The 17,426-nt window shown below is 38.1% G+C and overlaps 1 protein-coding gene across 1 annotated transcript in view; it reads left to right on the forward strand.

The window, feature by feature from the left end:
- Positions 1 to 17,426, forward strand: part of zgc:171482 (zinc finger protein) — a 193,498-nt gene that overhangs the window by 175,795 nt on the left and 277 nt on the right. The window contains exon 7 of the mRNA XM_056471557.1: positions 16,807 to 17,426. This exon is cut by the window's right edge and continues 277 nt beyond it. Coding sequence (XP_056327532.1) covers positions 16,807 to 16,828 — 22 coding nt within the window. The 3' untranslated portion in view covers positions 16,829 to 17,426. The remainder of the gene's footprint in view (positions 1 to 16,806) is intronic.

The raw sequence follows: 17,426 nt of genomic DNA on the forward strand, positions 1-17,426 counted from the left end.
TTTAACACAGATCCACTGATTATCCATTACACACACTATACATATTGTTTTAAACCATATTTATGGCAATAAAAAGAAAAAAATGACAGAAAATCTAAATGTACAATTGATTAAATACAAGACTAAATCTGGTAAAGCAACTCTAAAAAGACAATGGTGTCATTTATTTAACTAAATTGCTAATTTCCGTTCAAAATCAGAGCTGTATTTGCTTTTTCTGAGGCTTGTTATGTAATATTATTATGTAATAACATTAATAAACAGTAATAATAAACATGGTACAAATCACTTTACTGAAAATGTCTTTTAAAATACCAACTAAAGACAAACGTGGTAAAGAACTAAACTCCTTCAGTTAGCAGAAGAGAAAAAGAGAAAAAGTTAGAAAAATAATACACCAATACCACGCTTATTAAACAATTTTATTTTAATGCATTTTATCTATTTATTCGATTTCAAATTGCTTTCTGAAATCAATTGTCTTCATATAAACTACAAAAACACAATGTTATGAAAACCTGACATAATGTGTATATTGTCTATATACAGATAACTGATTCAATAAACAAAAATAAAATAATCCTGCTAAACTCACGCCGTCTATACATTTAGGATTACAAAATCTGACAAATGAATAAGTGTAAATGTATTACATGTTTAGTCTATAGGTATATGCAAGATTTGATAATTAAAAGTACAGAATCCATAGTGTTTCTTTAAAAAATGACAATTAACTACTGGCCTGGCATGCAGATTAGTGTCATAGTCATAGATCTGTGAGAACAGGGATTTTTGTTTTGACATCATTTTGCTGTATGCAAAACTTTTCAAAAATGCACAGTAAGAACTTTTAAGTTTGTGGTGTAAAAATACAGTCTACAGAAAGCACACCATGTCTTTCACTACTTGTCTATGCAACTTCAAACCGGGCACTATTTGAGGCAAAGTGCACAAGGCATACTGCATCTCACGAGAACTGTCAACCCTAGGGAAGCATCTAACAGAAGTGCCATCATATTGCTTTTCAAGATATTGCCTTTCAGAAGTTGTGCAGCTCGGCACTCATCATCAGCGGCGAGATCTTTCACTTCGGGGAAGGACAGAGGAAAATAAACTAAAGTGGTCTAGCTCATATGGGCCTCCTCAGGGTTTGTTTTCCTCTCGGCCCAGCATGCAACACTTAAAAATGTGTGCTGCTGGAGAAGCAAGAAGGATAAGCTGTAATTTGAGATGCTAAATGGCGCAGTAAAATTCTTCTCCAATTACTTTCAAAATGTTCTTCCTATGCCTACCTCTGTCATAAAGCACTCGACCGAGGTTAAACCAGTCATTTATTGTGTCATCAGGGTTGGGGAAAGTTACTTATGAAAGTAGTGCATTACAATATTGAGTTACTCCCCCAAAAAAGTAGCTAACTGCGTTACTTAGTTTTTATAGAAACAAGTGTGAACCAACCGGTCTCACGGTTCGGTTACAATTGTCATTCCATCAATTCAGTTCAACATTTTCTTCACAGCACAGAAGTTCTTGTATTACAATGTATAAATATATGTATATACTATTTGTAATACAATTTTGTCCTTTAATACAAACAGTCAGATATATAAACTGTACCTTTTAAAACTAAAGTACATGCACAGATCAACCTGAGCATTTATAGCAAATAAACAATTATAAATTTTCCGCTCACTTTGTTGAGCAAGTTCTTTCCCCTATGACTGGTCACAAGCTCAACAGAAAGGGTTGCGATTGGCTCTAATGTTCTGCCGCTGTTCACCGATGAGTGACACTGATAAATGGCAGTGGCGATCACTTACAGCTGATCTATGATAGACGCAGAGGAGAAAACTCGCTATGCAGACAAGCTTGTGTCTGTTTCCATAAGTATCGCTGTAACAGTAGAGACAACTTACCTCATGACAGCAGTTTAAAGGTCAACAGTAAGAGAGAGAGAGAGAGAGAGAGAGAGAGAGAGAGAGAGAGAGAGAGGAGAGAGAGAGAGAGAGAGAGAGAGAGAGAGAGAGAGAGAGAGAGAGAGAGAGAGAGAGAGAGAGAGAGAGAGGAGAGAGAACTGTTTACTTTTCGTTTTTCCATAACAGTGAAACAGGAGCTTCTGCTGTGTCACTGAAAGACTGTCCAGCAAACACACACGCAGTAAAGTGTACACAGTTTCTGTGTTCTTAAGTAGTTGAAGCATTTAAATACTCGCATTATCGCATTATTTAAATACCGAATTATCCGCGTCTGCATCGCGGTGTACCAAGGAAACATTTAATTTTGACACCCCTTGAAAAAACTAATGCGTTATATTACTTTTGAGTTACTTTTTCTTACCTAAATGAGGTTTGATCTCTTTCGGAACTTGCAGGTGTTTATTACCTTTTTTGTAGAGAAGCTCTGCATTTAACAGCCACCTATGCAACCTACACCGTAATTTTTCCTTAAAAAAAATGTAGGATAAAATTATATTTTTAGAACTTTCTGCGCCCACGGCAAAACATGGTGTATATACAGATTAATGAAAGCAGCAGAAGACCACACCGGGTGCCACTGCTGTCAGCTAAGAACAGGAAACTGAGGCTACAACTCATACAGGCTCACCAAAATTAGACAAGAGAAGATTGGAAAAACGTTGCCTGGTCTGATGAGTCTCGATTTTTGCTGCACATTCGGATGGTAGGGTCAGAATTTGACGTTAACAACATGAAAGCATGGATCCATCCTGCCTTGTATCTGCTGATGGTGGTGGTGTAATGGTGCGGGCGATATTTTCTTGGCACACTTTGGGCCCATTAGTACCAATTGAGCATCACGTCAACGCCACAGCTTACCTGAGTATTGTTGCTTCCCATGTCCATCCCTTTATGACCACAGTTTACCCATCTTCTGATGACTACTTCCAGCCAGATAACGCGCCATAAAGCATGAATTATCTCAGACTGGTTTCATGAACATGACAATGAGTTCACTGTTCTCATATGGCCTCCACAGTCACCAGATTCTAATCCAATAGAGCACCTTTGGGATATGATGGAATGGGAGATTCGCATCATGGATGTACAGCCAACAAATCTGCAGCAACTACGTGATGCTATCATGTCAATACGGACCAAAATCTCAGAGGAATATTTCCAGTATTCTGTTAAATCTATGCCACGAAAGATTAAGGTAAAAGCGGGTTCAACCTGGTGATAGTAATAAAGTAGTAGTAGATAGCAGATAGTAATAAAGTGGCTGGTGAGTGCAAGTTAACTTATAAATATTCACAAATTTAAGTGGATTGAACACAAAATAATTAAGTTGTCACAACAAAAACATAACATTTGTGTTGTGTCTGCCCATTTTAAACAAGTAGTTTGACAAAAAAACGTAATTTTGTTGTCCCACATGTTGTCCCAACACAAATCAATTAAGTTAACTTATTTTAAAATTTAAGCAGGTTTAACATAAAACAATTAAGTTGTCATTGTTTTAATTCTGCTCATTTTAAATAAGTAGTTTGAACAAGCATGAAAAATCTTTTTTTTTATTGTAATGATATAGACAATAACTATTTAGAGTGAACGCAGAGCTTTGCAACTCTGCAGGTCTTTCTCTTGCTCAAACAGCAATATATTGATTGCTGAACTAAAAAAGGCCCCTGTTCACCTGACACAAGCTTAAATCGCCTGTCTGCACGTTCTCAGAAAGTTGCCAATATGTCAGAGCCTTGAAATAATGCGCGCTCTCCTGTCCAACCTCAGCCGAAACCCAGCGAAAAGCAACCAAAGGCGCACCAATACTTCACCGGCTTCTCAAGAGACGAGTCAACAGCTGACAGGGTTTTTTAAAGCTCATGTAAATAGGGAGCCGCGAGTGTCCAGAGAGCGCGTCTGGCCTCACAGCGACGCTGAAGGGGAAGGCTGATGTCAGGTCCTCTTTCTTCTGCTGTCAGTCGAGCGCATACAGGGGGGATCGTGACCCCTCTGGCGCCTCAACACACAAACGCTTCTGACTCATTTTGGCAACGGCTGATCGTGATGGCAGTTCCCCTTCACCTGGGATGTCAGGGCTGGCACGGTTTCCAAGGTGATGGCTACCGCTGTGACTACCTAAACACAGTGCAATCCATGACCACACACACAACAACAACCACAAAATACACACACTTATTACACACACAGACACTGGCAGAAACAGAATATATGCAACGTAATCTCATGGCAATTACTTTCTGTTTTAGTGGCTGTAGTTCGTATTAATTTACAAGATATATAATAATATTTAGTATGATTTGCTCATCTTCCAATGAGGAATAGGTTTAGGGGTGGGGTGGGGTTTGGGGGGACACCTCCTTTTAAATTTTTTTGTAAAAAAAATATGATTTCATATAAATTAAATAAAAAGAAGCACTTGCACATGCATCAAAATAGGTTATTATGCTTAATGCAAGCACTATACAGCAGTGTTTCCCAACCCTGTTCCTGGAGGCACACCTAAAGTACATATTTTGAATGTCTCCCTTATTCGACCCATTAACTTTAGGTTTTAGAGTCTCCTCTTATGTTTTGATGAGTTGACTGAGGTGTGTTTGATTAGGGAGAGGTTGAAAATCTGCACTGACTGGGACAGTATTATCACCTGGGAAAAGTTATTGTTGTTTAGGCCGCATCTGATGCGATCAAGAAAGTGAAGACAATTTGCGCGATCGGTAAGTGAAGAGTGAGGGTAGCGCGACCGGTAATGAGTTCAGACTGCCTTGATTTAGACTCGCTGATAGGTTTTGTGAAATTGCCAACAAATGCCTGAAATCACAGGCAAATTGGTGCGCGTTCACGTGAGTGATAATCATACAGTATGAACTATCAAGGACGCGATATGAGAGAATCGCTGATGAGTCACCGACGCCACACCTGCCAACATTTGACTCTGAAAATCCAGGAGCTGGGGGGGCGGTTGAGGCAGAGGCCGAAGGGTGGGAATGTGTAGGTGCCATGCAGAGAGTGCCAAAAAGTGTGTGTGTTGGGTTAATGAAACAGGTTTCATAGGCAGCCGACCACTGTGATCAGACATTACACCAATGTCAGCAATATGTTATAGACTGTACCAAAAGGCTGAGGAGAAGGGGGGGGGGGAATGGGGGGTGGAATTCCGTGAGTTTTCTGGGAGACAGAACAAAACAGGAGATGGGTCTCAAAAAAGGGACACTCCCGGGAAATACAGGACTGTTGGCAGGTATGGCCGACGCCCGTGAGATATTTGGCATGCTAAACAAAATGTGTTCTGATTGAAAATAACATCCCCGATCACCTACAGCCAATGAGAAAGCAGCATTCACTAGTATGGGTACCTGCTGGCCAGCGGGAGGTTGGGGGAGAAATTAAAAGTTAAACATTTTCAGTTTATTTGGACCCAAGAAATGCAGGAAAAACTAGTGTAAATTTGGCAGGAGCACTGTGTCTGTTTGACGTGTCATCTGAACAATATCACAGTCAGGTCGAAAAGTAAAAAAAATGTTGAGGAGAGATTGTTCATTCTCTTCAAAAGCCAGGTGAGGAATACAGGTTTCTAAAGCTAAAGCCTTTTTTTTTCCTTATGTAGTTAATAACGAAAGATATATTACGGGACCTTGTGTTGTTTCCATGTCAGTTCTTGCGTTTGTTTGGTTGTGAGACGTAGTTTGGCCAAAGTTGTCTGTGATTCTTCCTATTGTAAAGTCATGCAGTGTGAACTCTCCTGTCCCAAATCCATCCTACAGTGTAAACACAGCACCGACAGAATGCTACCCCGGATAGTCATGCAGCGTGAAAACATCCTGGACACGAAACATCCTGTTTGAACTCAGTATAAGTGAAGAGTGGAGGCCGGGTTGGGGTAGGGGGTGCATGAGCGGGGGCGAGGGGCATGGTGGCATCGGTAAGACAAGAGTGAGGGGGAGGCGGTAGAGTGAATGCAGGAGATCCGTAAGAAAAGAGCGGGCGGGGGGGTGTGGTGGGGGTGGGGGTGTGTGTGATAGGTAAGTGAAGAGAGAGTGTTGGGGGGGGGTGGGGGTGGGGGGGTCATCGGTAAGAGAAGGGGGGGGGGGGGGTCAGGCCACCGGGAAATGCTCCCTATGGCCAGTCCGCCCCTGGTTGGTGCGCCTTCAGGAACACAGACACAAAAACAATAAACAGCCTCAAACAAAAAGTCTATCTACAAAGCTGTCTTTGAGTGTACTGAGTGTGAGTAGAATTTGCACCACAGCGCAAAATAAGACAATTTTTGAGACCCCCTAAATTTGACAAATCCCATTTTCAGGGGAGGTCATGTCTCATTAAGGGCAGCAGAGATCCCTCAATCAATTTGGTTTTCACACACACATACATACACACATGCACACAAAATATTTTATACACTAGCCGGCCACTTTATTAGGTACAACTTACTATTACCGGATTGGACTCCCTTTTGCCATCAGAACTGCCTTAATCCTTCATGGCATAGATTCAACAAGGTACTGGAAATATTCCTCGGAGATTTTGGTCCATATTGATATGATAGCATCACTCAGTTGCTGTAGATTTGTCAGCTGCACATTCATAATGTAAATCTCCTGTTCCAACCATCTGCCTTAAGGTTGGACGTGTTGTGTGTTCACAGATGCTCTTCTGCATACTTCAGTTGTAACGAGTGGTTACTGTTGCCTTTCTATCAGCTCGACCAAGTCTGGCCATTTTCCTCTGACCTCTGGTTTCAAAAGGCATTTACGCCCACAGAACTGCCGCTCACTGGATATTTTCTTATTTTCAGACCACTCTCTGTAAACCCTAGAGATGGTTGTGCGTGAAAATCTCAGTACATCAGCAGTTTCTGAAATACTCAGACCAGCCCGTCTGGCACCAACAACCATGCCACATTCCAAGTCACTTAAATCACCTTTCTTCCCCATTCTGATGCTCGGTTTGAACTGGAGCAGATCGTCTCGACCATGTCTACATGCCTAAATGCACTCAGTTGCTGCCATGTGATTGGCTGATTAGAAATTTGCATTAATGGGCAGTTGGACAGGTGTGCCTAATAAAGTGGCCGATGAGTGTATATGCATTTGGAAGTTTATACAAGTTTCCTATTTTGGATGAATTATACAAATTTAGAGTCTTACATAAAACTAACTCTATATCACAAACTGTTTACATGACTGATACATTTTCTCATTCAGATATATATAAACAAGATTGTGTAAACGTCCTTAAGCCATCTGACCAATCAGAGCAGAAGGGAGGGATTTAGCAAGACTGCATCTTTTAACAAATAGTTTTAAAAATATATGAGAAAAAGACAAACCAAATGCAAGTTAACAGGAAATTAAAATGTTTTATGACCTTTTATAGATGTAAACGTCTTGACGTCAAAATTAGTAAGCTTTAAAATAGCATGGCATTAAAAAAACCTTTCCAGTCCTGCTAACAGAAGTGTGTATTTGCGATACCTGGTCTTTTCAGCAATTAATTTAGATACAAATCTTGATAGTCTTGTTGTCTTGAAACATACTTTTCCAGTTTGCTCTGAGCACTTATGAGCACTCTGTGGCTTTACTAAGCTCAGATGTTTGACAATTATTTATTATGTTTGGAAGAGAATCAAAAAAATAAAAAAATCCAAAGCAGGAAAACAGCATATAAAAGTGAGGTGCAGGGCTCCTTCTATTGCTGGCTCTATTAAAATCTTTATTTCTGTCAGAATGATTGAAGATAGGTCTTCGTTTATGAGCCATCAAAGAAACTAGGCTAGGTACGGGGCTGAAACCCTGCAATTTTTTATTCACTGTAGTCTGCTCAATGACCTGAGCGCCTCTATTCCCTCTCAGCATCTCTGATATTCTCTTATAAGTCTGCGGGTGAATTGACTAACAGTTATGCCACTTTAGCATGCAGTATTTCAATGCCAAACTCTGCTGCTTATTTGCTTACACCTGCAGTCTAGCTTTTCCAAGTGCTAGCTTTTCCGAGTACTGTATAGTATTGCACCAGGCAGGTTAAAATAATTGCATTCCTTTCGAGGAAAAACATGCCTCCTTTCAAAACAAACAGGGCTCATTATACTGTAAATTCACACTCTTCTAGGGTTCTATTAGCATCTACTTATATTATATGATCCCAATGTTGATCCAAAGTTGAAGATAAAAGGGGGAAAAGTAGCTTTAGGGGAGACCTGTTTCCTACATACATCTATGTGTCATGTTGACTCATAAAGAATGTATATTGTAAGCATATGAGTGTATATTTACAGTAGCTACTGTAGGTACAGTACTGTATATTTAAACATCTGGATGTCAATATATCTAATATATTAGATATTAGATATAGGATAGATCTAATATGATAAACATCTTGCAATGGATAACCTTTCTAAAAAAATTAAAGACGAATTTATTTTAGGACACATTTATACTGTGTGAGAGAAAACTGGTAAGTTTAATATAATAAAGAAAGACGTTTAAATTGTAGTACATCTACAATGGATAAATAATAAGTTACATCATATAACACAGAATTATTTTTATTGTTGTGTTAAAGCTAACATAAATCACTAAAATATGATTATATTTTTTCATTATAAAATATGCACTGGTGGCATGGGGGCGCAGTGGGTAGTGCTGTCGGCTCACAGCAAGAAGGTCGCTGGTTCGAGCCTCGGCTGGGTCAGTTGGCATTTCTGTGCGGAGTTTGTATGTTCCACTCATGTTGGTGTTCGCCGGGTGCTCTGGTTTCCCCCACAAGTCCAAAGACATACGCTATAGGTGAATTGGGTAGGCTACATGTAGGCTGTATGTGTGTGAATGAGAGTGTATGGGTATTTCCCAGTGATGAGTTGCAGCTGGACAAACATATGCTGGATAAGTTGGCAGTTCATTCCGCTGTGGCTACCCCTGATTGATAAAGGGACTAAGCCGAAAAGAAAATGAATGAATAAATGAATGAATGAATATGCACTGTTTGATGCATAAATGTTTACTACGTCAAATCAATTTTCTGGTAATAAAATGTTAAAATATAACTTAATTTATAATCATAAATAGAAATACTGAATGATTTCTTTTCAAAACATGCCTGATGAGATTTTTTTTTGTACACCGAACCATACTTGATATTTTGAATTGTCTTACAAAACACCAATCCCAATTCTAACCCTTCCCTTTACCCCTACCCCTTGTTTGGCACGTTCATGTGAAGGGGTAGGGGTGTACCAATTCTCTTTAGCTTCAAGGTGTAGGGCTAAGTCGAAGGGCTAGATAGCCCTTGAAATAGAGATTTGTCAAAACCACACTCGAAACCAAGGGGTACGAAAATTTCCCAGAATACACCATCTACAATGGTAGCATGGCTGCACACGGAAGCAAGCAGATGCACAAATTAATATTTTTTATCATTATTACGAAATTTTACAACAAACAAGCACATGTTTTAATACATTCATAACTGTGTTCATGTTTTACTGTCAAGCTTTAAAAAAAAAAAAACAATAAAAAGAAAAACGCAAAATTTAATCTACAATCCATATAATAACTCCTGTATAGCAGTCCCACAACATACCTTCACATCTGACACTCAATGAAAGTCTAGTTTTATACAGTGTCTGTTATAATGTTAATGTTGTTTTCATGTGCTTAGATAAATATGGCCAAGAAAACTAAATAATACAACTGGGATGACTACAACAGTCATCATTAGCTATGTCTCCATCCACCTATTTTTAAAAGACAGTTGATGGAAGCGCCAAGATGAATTTTGAAAACGCGCATAAAAACATATGTGCATAACTGAGTAGGATAAACTTTTTATTCGATACGAAAAGATGCGCATAAACTACAATGGAAACACTTTTACCCAACAAATTCCAGTATGCATGTTAAAAAAGGTCATGTGATTTTGTTATAAGAGATCATATGATGATGAAAATGTGTGTGAATGGACAAACCAGCAGGTTGATCACATTGTAAAACAACTGAAATGTTGTTTTGGTCATTCAAAAACGCCTTGACCATTTCAGTATTAGTGTTATTATGTTATTTATGACCTCCAGAACTGTGAAGAGCGTCTGTGCTCTGCTTCTCACACCTTTAAACGCATTGTCTTCTGAGGCGCAAGTCATTTATTAAATAAAGAAAAGATTCACGCAGCTTCTCCTACCGCAGCAAGTTCCGTCTTTTCTGTTGATATTTGCCACCAGTTTATCAGGAAGTGACCATTGATTTTGTTCTCTTTGACTCGTTGGATGGAAATGCTGCTTTATTTGCACGTCTTTTATGCGATATTCCAGTTTTGTGCATAAAGTTAATTCACATTTTTGGATGGAAACAGCTATTGTCGATTTCAAATGAAGTAAGAGATCGCGATGACAGTTGCAGTTATTGTACTGCTGCCCTATTTCTTAGGGGTAAAATTTGAAGCCCTGCCCTTTCTTACTCTGTTTCAAGGGCCAAGTAGAAGGGCAAGGGGTAAGGGTATAAAAAATATAATTAATAGTCTTAATCTTTGCCTCTTTATTCCAAATTTCATCACTTTACTCACTTTTTTTAATAGTTTTTTTTTAAATACACTAAAAACAGCAATATGGACAAGGAGCGTTTTCATTTTAAAACCATGTTTTAAAACCAAAACGCACCAGTGTAAATATTTTCAAACTTAAATATTATGTTCGGGACTTTCAAAACACTCTGTTTCCGCAGGTCCAAGATGCCGAAGTAGTTTGGATACCAGACGTAACTATAACAAAACTTATGTGCTTTAAATCAAATCTACACTAGTGTAAACGCCAATTCACATTTTTACAAAGCATTTCTGCTGACAGGAAGCGAAGTTTGCTATCAGCACTTATTTTGTGGCCATGTTTGCACAATTACCTGCTCTGCATAATCTCTTTAGTTATCAGGTGCTAAAACAAGGCATGCAAATACACAGAGTTATCAGCAGGTACAGTGTTCAGTCAGTGCAGTATGATAAGGATTATAAGGCCGGCGGGTTTTAGGAAGGTTATTCTCCAGGCGGTCTAGCAGATGAGCAGATTTATTTTGGGCTTTGTTTGCACAGGGGTGCTGAGATTGACCTCCCGAGAGACTCCAGCTTTCCCCAGGTGTTCAGCTGTGTCGCTCTTACTGGATTTAATGCGACAGTCCTGGCGGCTAGACTTAGTCTCTTGCATTTCTCCTGAGGCGTCTCTGTGTGTGCAAATTGATGTTTGAGGAAAGAAAAGGAAATGTTCACTGGAACAGTTTATCTTCTGTGATGGATTAGTGTAAATATTTGCACTGTGTTATTACAGTACATGCGAGCCAGGAAATAACCAACCTGAAACAATCTCACACTCTCACCTCGAGCTTGGCAGGTTTGATTAAGTTTAAAATGAAGGTGTTTATGGAGAATTTTGTTTTGCAGAGGTAAGATGACAAGGAAACTTGTGTCCAATATTAATAATAATAATAATTCCTTACAATTCTATAATGCTTATCTAGACACTCAAAGCTCTTTACACAATGGGGGGAATCTCCTCATCCACCACTGTGCGCAGCATCCACCGGGATGACGCGACGGCAGCCATAATTGCGCCAGATCACACACTGCACACCAACTGATTGGTGGAGAGGAGACAGAGTGATGAAGCCAATTATGATATGGGGATGGTTAGGAGGCCATGACGGATAGTGGGCAGATTTGGCCAGGATGCTGGGGTTGAACCCCACTCCTCCTTTGTGAAGGACATCCTGGGATTTTTAATGACCACAGAGAGTTGGGACCTCACTGTGCAGGATAGAGTCCTTATCACTATACTGGGGCGTTAAGACCCACACAGCCCCGAAGGATGAGTGCCCCTTGTAGGCCTCACTAACACCACTTACAGCAGCAACCTAACTTTCCAATGTGGTCTCCCATCCAGGTACTGACCGGGCGCAGCTTTGCTTAGCTTCAGTGGGTGATCATGTGAGAGATGCAGAAAGCTAGGTGCCTTAATATACTTCTAATTCTTAATTTGGTCATCAAGTCAAAGTGAATTTGGATTGATTATGAAAGTCAGAAAAGCATGTAAAAGCTTTTATGAAAGTGTAAATTGAACAAAATCCACAACTTTGTGTAAATGAGAGAAATTCTTTCACTTTAGAGAAGCTTTGATCTGCAGAGAAGCTTTTTATCTGCAACATGCAGAGATGTATAGTAACGAAGTAGAACTACTTCACTACTGTACTTAAGTACTAAAAGGCAGTATCTGTACTTTACTGGAGTATTGTTTTTTTCTCCTACTTCCACTTTTACTTAAGTACATATTTTCGATGAGTTTAATACTTTTACTCCGATAGATTTTTTATGAGCTGCATCGTTACTCGTTACTAGAGGTGTCAAAATGGTCGATATCGGTTCAGTAATAGATCATAACGGGTTATTACGTACTGACGTCATTTATCTCCTATGTGCGGTGTCGCAATACTATGGCGAAGGACGGAGGCGCGAGGGCGAGTGAAGGCGGCACAGCACACGAGCCGCTATTTCACACACAGAGAAATGTTGTGAGACTCCATCTCTGCCTCTCTCACTTTGGACATTTGACCCGCTGGCCTGGTAGGCGTGTATGAGGTGCAAGTTTTCTCCACTGTGTCTATTATAGATTACCTGTGATAACCGCGTATTATACATACATAGACTGTAACCGCGGCTGTTCTTTCCGCCATCAGTGAACAACGCTTTCATTTCTAAAGCCGATAGCAGCCCTTTCTGTTGAGAAGGTGAAGACAATAACCAATCAAAGGGGTGTAAGACCTCGCCTGTCAGCGTTTAAAAAGCAGGCGGAAGAATATTTACATTAGTTTATTTGCTATAAATGCTCATTCTGTGCATGAGTTTTGTTTGATACATTCAGAAAGAGTGTTTTCTTTGAGCGGGTTAAATTAAGGGTACAGTTCATATATCTTACTGCTGTATTAAAGGACACAATTGTATTACAAGTAACCATTTAACTGTCACACCAAGAAAAAACCAATAGAATTTTTGTATTTATTGCATTTCTTAACTCCTAATGTCGCTAGTTAACACAATCAATACATTTTCCCCCAACACATCCCATAATTTCTAAAATATCAGCCTCTACCAAATGGTTGAGATGTTGGTTTATGGTAAAAGTACCAGAATGAATAAATATACTATAAAAATATGAAGTTTAAGACCAATTTAATTAAAACATAATCAAAATGAAACATTTTTGAATACTAAATCATAGCCATAAGCCATAAAATATTTCAGATTTACATTTAACACAGTAATATACACGTTTTCTTTTTTTTACAATAAAGTCAAAATCAAGTGAATTAGAACGTTCGTTTACAGCGTTTACAACCAGTAATTTGTGCTCCGAAAATGGGTTTCAATAGCGTTTTGAGTGGATTATGGACTGTTTTTGTGACACACAACTTTGAGAGGTGTGTGTTAAAGCTGTTATAATCTGTCAGATCTGTGGTTCAAGCGTGAGAGAAAAACAGTATTGTAAGTCATGTTTCTTTTCGTTCTGCTTAATGACGTGCCCCCAAAAAACAGATTTAAAATAAACAAAACAATATGATGTCTTTTGACTGCATTCTTTAATAACTACATTACACAATACTTGTACTTTTACTTTCAGTACTTGAGTAGTAAATTTTGAAATAAACTACTTACAATACTTAAGTACAAAAAATGTTGAATACTTTAGTACTTCCACTTAAGTATGGTGCTTAAAGAGCACTTTTACTTCTACTCAAGTCACTTTTTGATAGAGTACTTGTACTTTTACTTAAGTCTGGGTCTCTAGTACTTTATACATCTCTGGCAACATGCTACAGAATTTAAAGTATTTAAAAATGATTCTTCTTCTTGTTCTTGTTCGTCTTCTGAAAGAAAGAAAGAAAGAAAGAAAGAAAGAAAGAACAGAAAGAACAGAAAGAAAGAAAGAAAGAAAGAAAGAAAGAAAGAAAGAAAGAAAGAAAGAAAGAAAGAAAGAAAGAAAGAGCTTTAAAGAGACATCCAGCTTTTTTAAAACAATTACAGTTTCCACAGATTTGGACTAATAAAAAAAAGTCAATAGCAAAACACTTTACACTTTATAACAATACGTAAATAAACATAAATAAGAAGTATAATTAAAAAAGGAGTCCATCATTTATAAGTGTAGAAAAAAATAATAATATACAATATAAAAAATAATAATTAAATTATAATTTGAATAACTATATAATAGTTACATATAAATGACATAATTATTAGTGTTGCACGATATTTTATATCAGCCATATCGATATCTGCCGATAAATGCTATTTTTAATGTTATCGTTATCGGTCAGATGTCAAAATTAGGTTGATATCTTTAAACCGATAGATAATTGTACAGATTGTATAATTGCCCCGTGCATGCATGAGTTGAACATGTTCAGACTTGTCCAGTGCACTACAAAGGAGCTTACTTCACAGTGACTACGTTTACATGGACGTCAGTAATCGAATTATTTGCCTTAATCTGATTAAGACAATAATATGATTATGGTGTTTACATAAGTTGCTTTTTGCATGTTCCTTTCATGATCCCATTTTACACGTTATAACACATAAATCGATTAACGTCATTGCGTCACCGCGCTATTCACGTTTCCTCCGGAGTTTTATGTAATTTCGGGTGTTTCGTTTTTTTATTTGTCGAACTGCAGTTTAGCACTTTCACTTGAATGCAGGAACATATCATGCATGCCCCCATGACAAACGAGATATTGGATGCAACTATGAACAGCTGGAAGACAGTAGTTTTAGTGGAATTTCATACCGCACGCTGAATGGGAGAAAAAAAATCTCTGCATTTCACGATGCAGGTGTCTGTGATCTTCACTAACTCGGTAGGTGCAGATAATAGTGTCAGCCTGCCATGTGTGTAAAGACTATCCTGTTGCAAAAAGAGGCAAATGGTCCTACAGGATGGTAATAGTTTGATTAAGGTGTTTACATGTCTGTACTGCACTTCATTAATGCGACTAAAATCGGCATATGTCTTAATTCGATTTCTCTTTAGTTCGATTCTGACCTTAATCGGATTAAATTAATCAAAAATCGCTGTTAATATGGTAAACTATTATTCAGAGTATTGTCTTAATCGGATTAAAATCGGATTATTGGTGTTAATGTAAACCTACTCACTCATTTGACAATGTAAACATACTCACGTACTCCTTCAAAGTCTGTCGTTTCTTTGTGTGGTATTGCTGTGCGTTAAAAACCTAGTAAGCAACCATATTCCTTATCCTTGTAGCCATGTTTGATTGTCACATTGTGTATGTTGGTTTAAATCGCTTCAGGAAAAATATTACATGTGTAAACATAATAGCAGCAAAGCACACCTGCTAAACAACTCATTGGGTTTATAATCTAATATGATTACTTGTTATTATCAATGCTTTGCTTGCCATGTGTTGTTGGTGTAAGATTGTATTCAGTTTGATTGGCATATTAAGAATGATTGTAACAAGCGCACGTGATGGCTATCACCGCACACACATCCGACATAGCCTCACAGCAGCCCAAACAGTAGCAAGGGGGGGACGTGTGGCAGTCACTGAATCCAGCACAGGGGTTCTCAACTCACCACCACATCTTGTCCTTATATTATGCACTGTATTTGTCAAAGTCATCTGCGCTCAATGCTCAGGTATTGTATCAAACTCTGACTCAGAGGACAAATCAGACTCGCGCATCACACAGTGGCTGAGGTTAAAGTTTCAAACTCACTGCAGTTTATCATAAACCTTTTATCAATGATTTTTCCTGCAGTTGACAGCAAGATCGAACATAGAAGTGTTGTTTGATCGACAGGCAGCACCTACATTTGTTCAAAAGAATTTAAAACACCAAATGGGATAAGTTTACAGCATTTTCTAAAGTAAACTACAATATGCCTCAACATTTAGCTTTTCGCTAGTACAGTGGCTTTGAACGGTCAAAATATCTCTCTTTTTTGACATTACATATTTCTATATACAGTTGAAGTCAGAACTATTAGCCTCCCTTTGATTTTTTTTTTTTAAAACAATTCCCAAATGATGTTTAACAGAGCAAAGAAATTTTCACAGTATGTCTGATAATATTTTTTCTTCTGGAGAAAGTCTTATTTGTTTTATTTCGGCTAGAATAAAAGCAGTTTAAAATTTTTTAAACCTCATTTTAAGGACAAAATTATTAGCCCCTTTAAGCTATATTTTTTTTCGATAGTCTACAGAACAAACCATCGTTATACAATAACTTGCCTAATTACCCTAACCTGCCTAGTTAACCTAATTAACCTAGTTAAGCCTTTAAATGTCACTTTAGACACAAGAGTCAGCCCTGATGTGTGTCTGTGCCCTGTATTTATAGTCCTTGTCATGAATGAATAATGAGCTTCAGCTCTGTCTGTGTGAGTGTGTGTATAATCACCGGAACTCGGAACAGGTGCATGTGAGCAGTGCATGACTGGAACTTGTAGTCCATGTAATGGCAGTTATTGGTCTGGAAATCTAAAGAGTTATCGGTTATTGATATCTGCCAAAAAATCCATATCGGTTCGATCGAATATCCAAAAATGAAACAAAATTGATAATAACAATAATCATAATAATAATTATTATTATAATAAGGTAAAATAAAGTAAAACTATAAGATTTTTGTCTTTTTATGGCAGGTCACAGTATATCAGTACACTGCTAAATATAAACAAAAATGTTTGTAATTAAAAATTATGGAAACCCTGAAACCGCTACAAGTGAAGATGAAAGTATATAACACTAAATGACTTTTTTGTCTTTTTCAGCTTGAAGCAGAATCAGCAATGAAGAACAGCAAATCCTGCAGATGACGCGGACAACAGAGGCCATTTCAGCAAAATTATGAAGCTGCACAAACTAACTGTGGATTCATAAGGAAAATGTCCTTGTTTGGTCATAAGAATTGACTTACAATATCGGAAGTTCCACAAACATCTGCAAGCGTTTTATACTTTTACTCTCAATCAAACACTAAAAGAATGCTCTACTATGGGAATATCGTCTGTCCTTCCATGAGCATAAAAACAAAAGGATGTCTAAGATCAATAAAGTCCAGTGATATTCATCATGTGGCTCAAGCGCACCAGCCTAAATAGACACTGTTACTTTTATTATTTCTTTGCCTTTGAGACTCTTTGTATGCAGTGGCCTGTCATTTTGTCTGCTCTTCAAACCAGTCACCTCTGCTTTGGTTTGTTCGCTTTGGCATGCCGATGACAGAAAAGAGATCATCAATCTTTTTTCAGTGATTTTGTTGAGTACTTGTCATAGTAGTACTCGAATGCTGCCAGCGAGGAATCGTTTCATCTGCCTTTTGTGTCCATAACAACATTTTAGCACAGACTAAATGTTTCATTCGCTCCATATAATCAGCATTGCAGAATAT

This window comes from Danio aesculapii, chromosome 13 (genome assembly GCF_903798145.1).
Source record: "Danio aesculapii chromosome 13, fDanAes4.1, whole genome shotgun sequence".
NCBI classification, from domain to species: domain Eukaryota; kingdom Metazoa; phylum Chordata; class Actinopteri; order Cypriniformes; family Danionidae; genus Danio; species Danio aesculapii.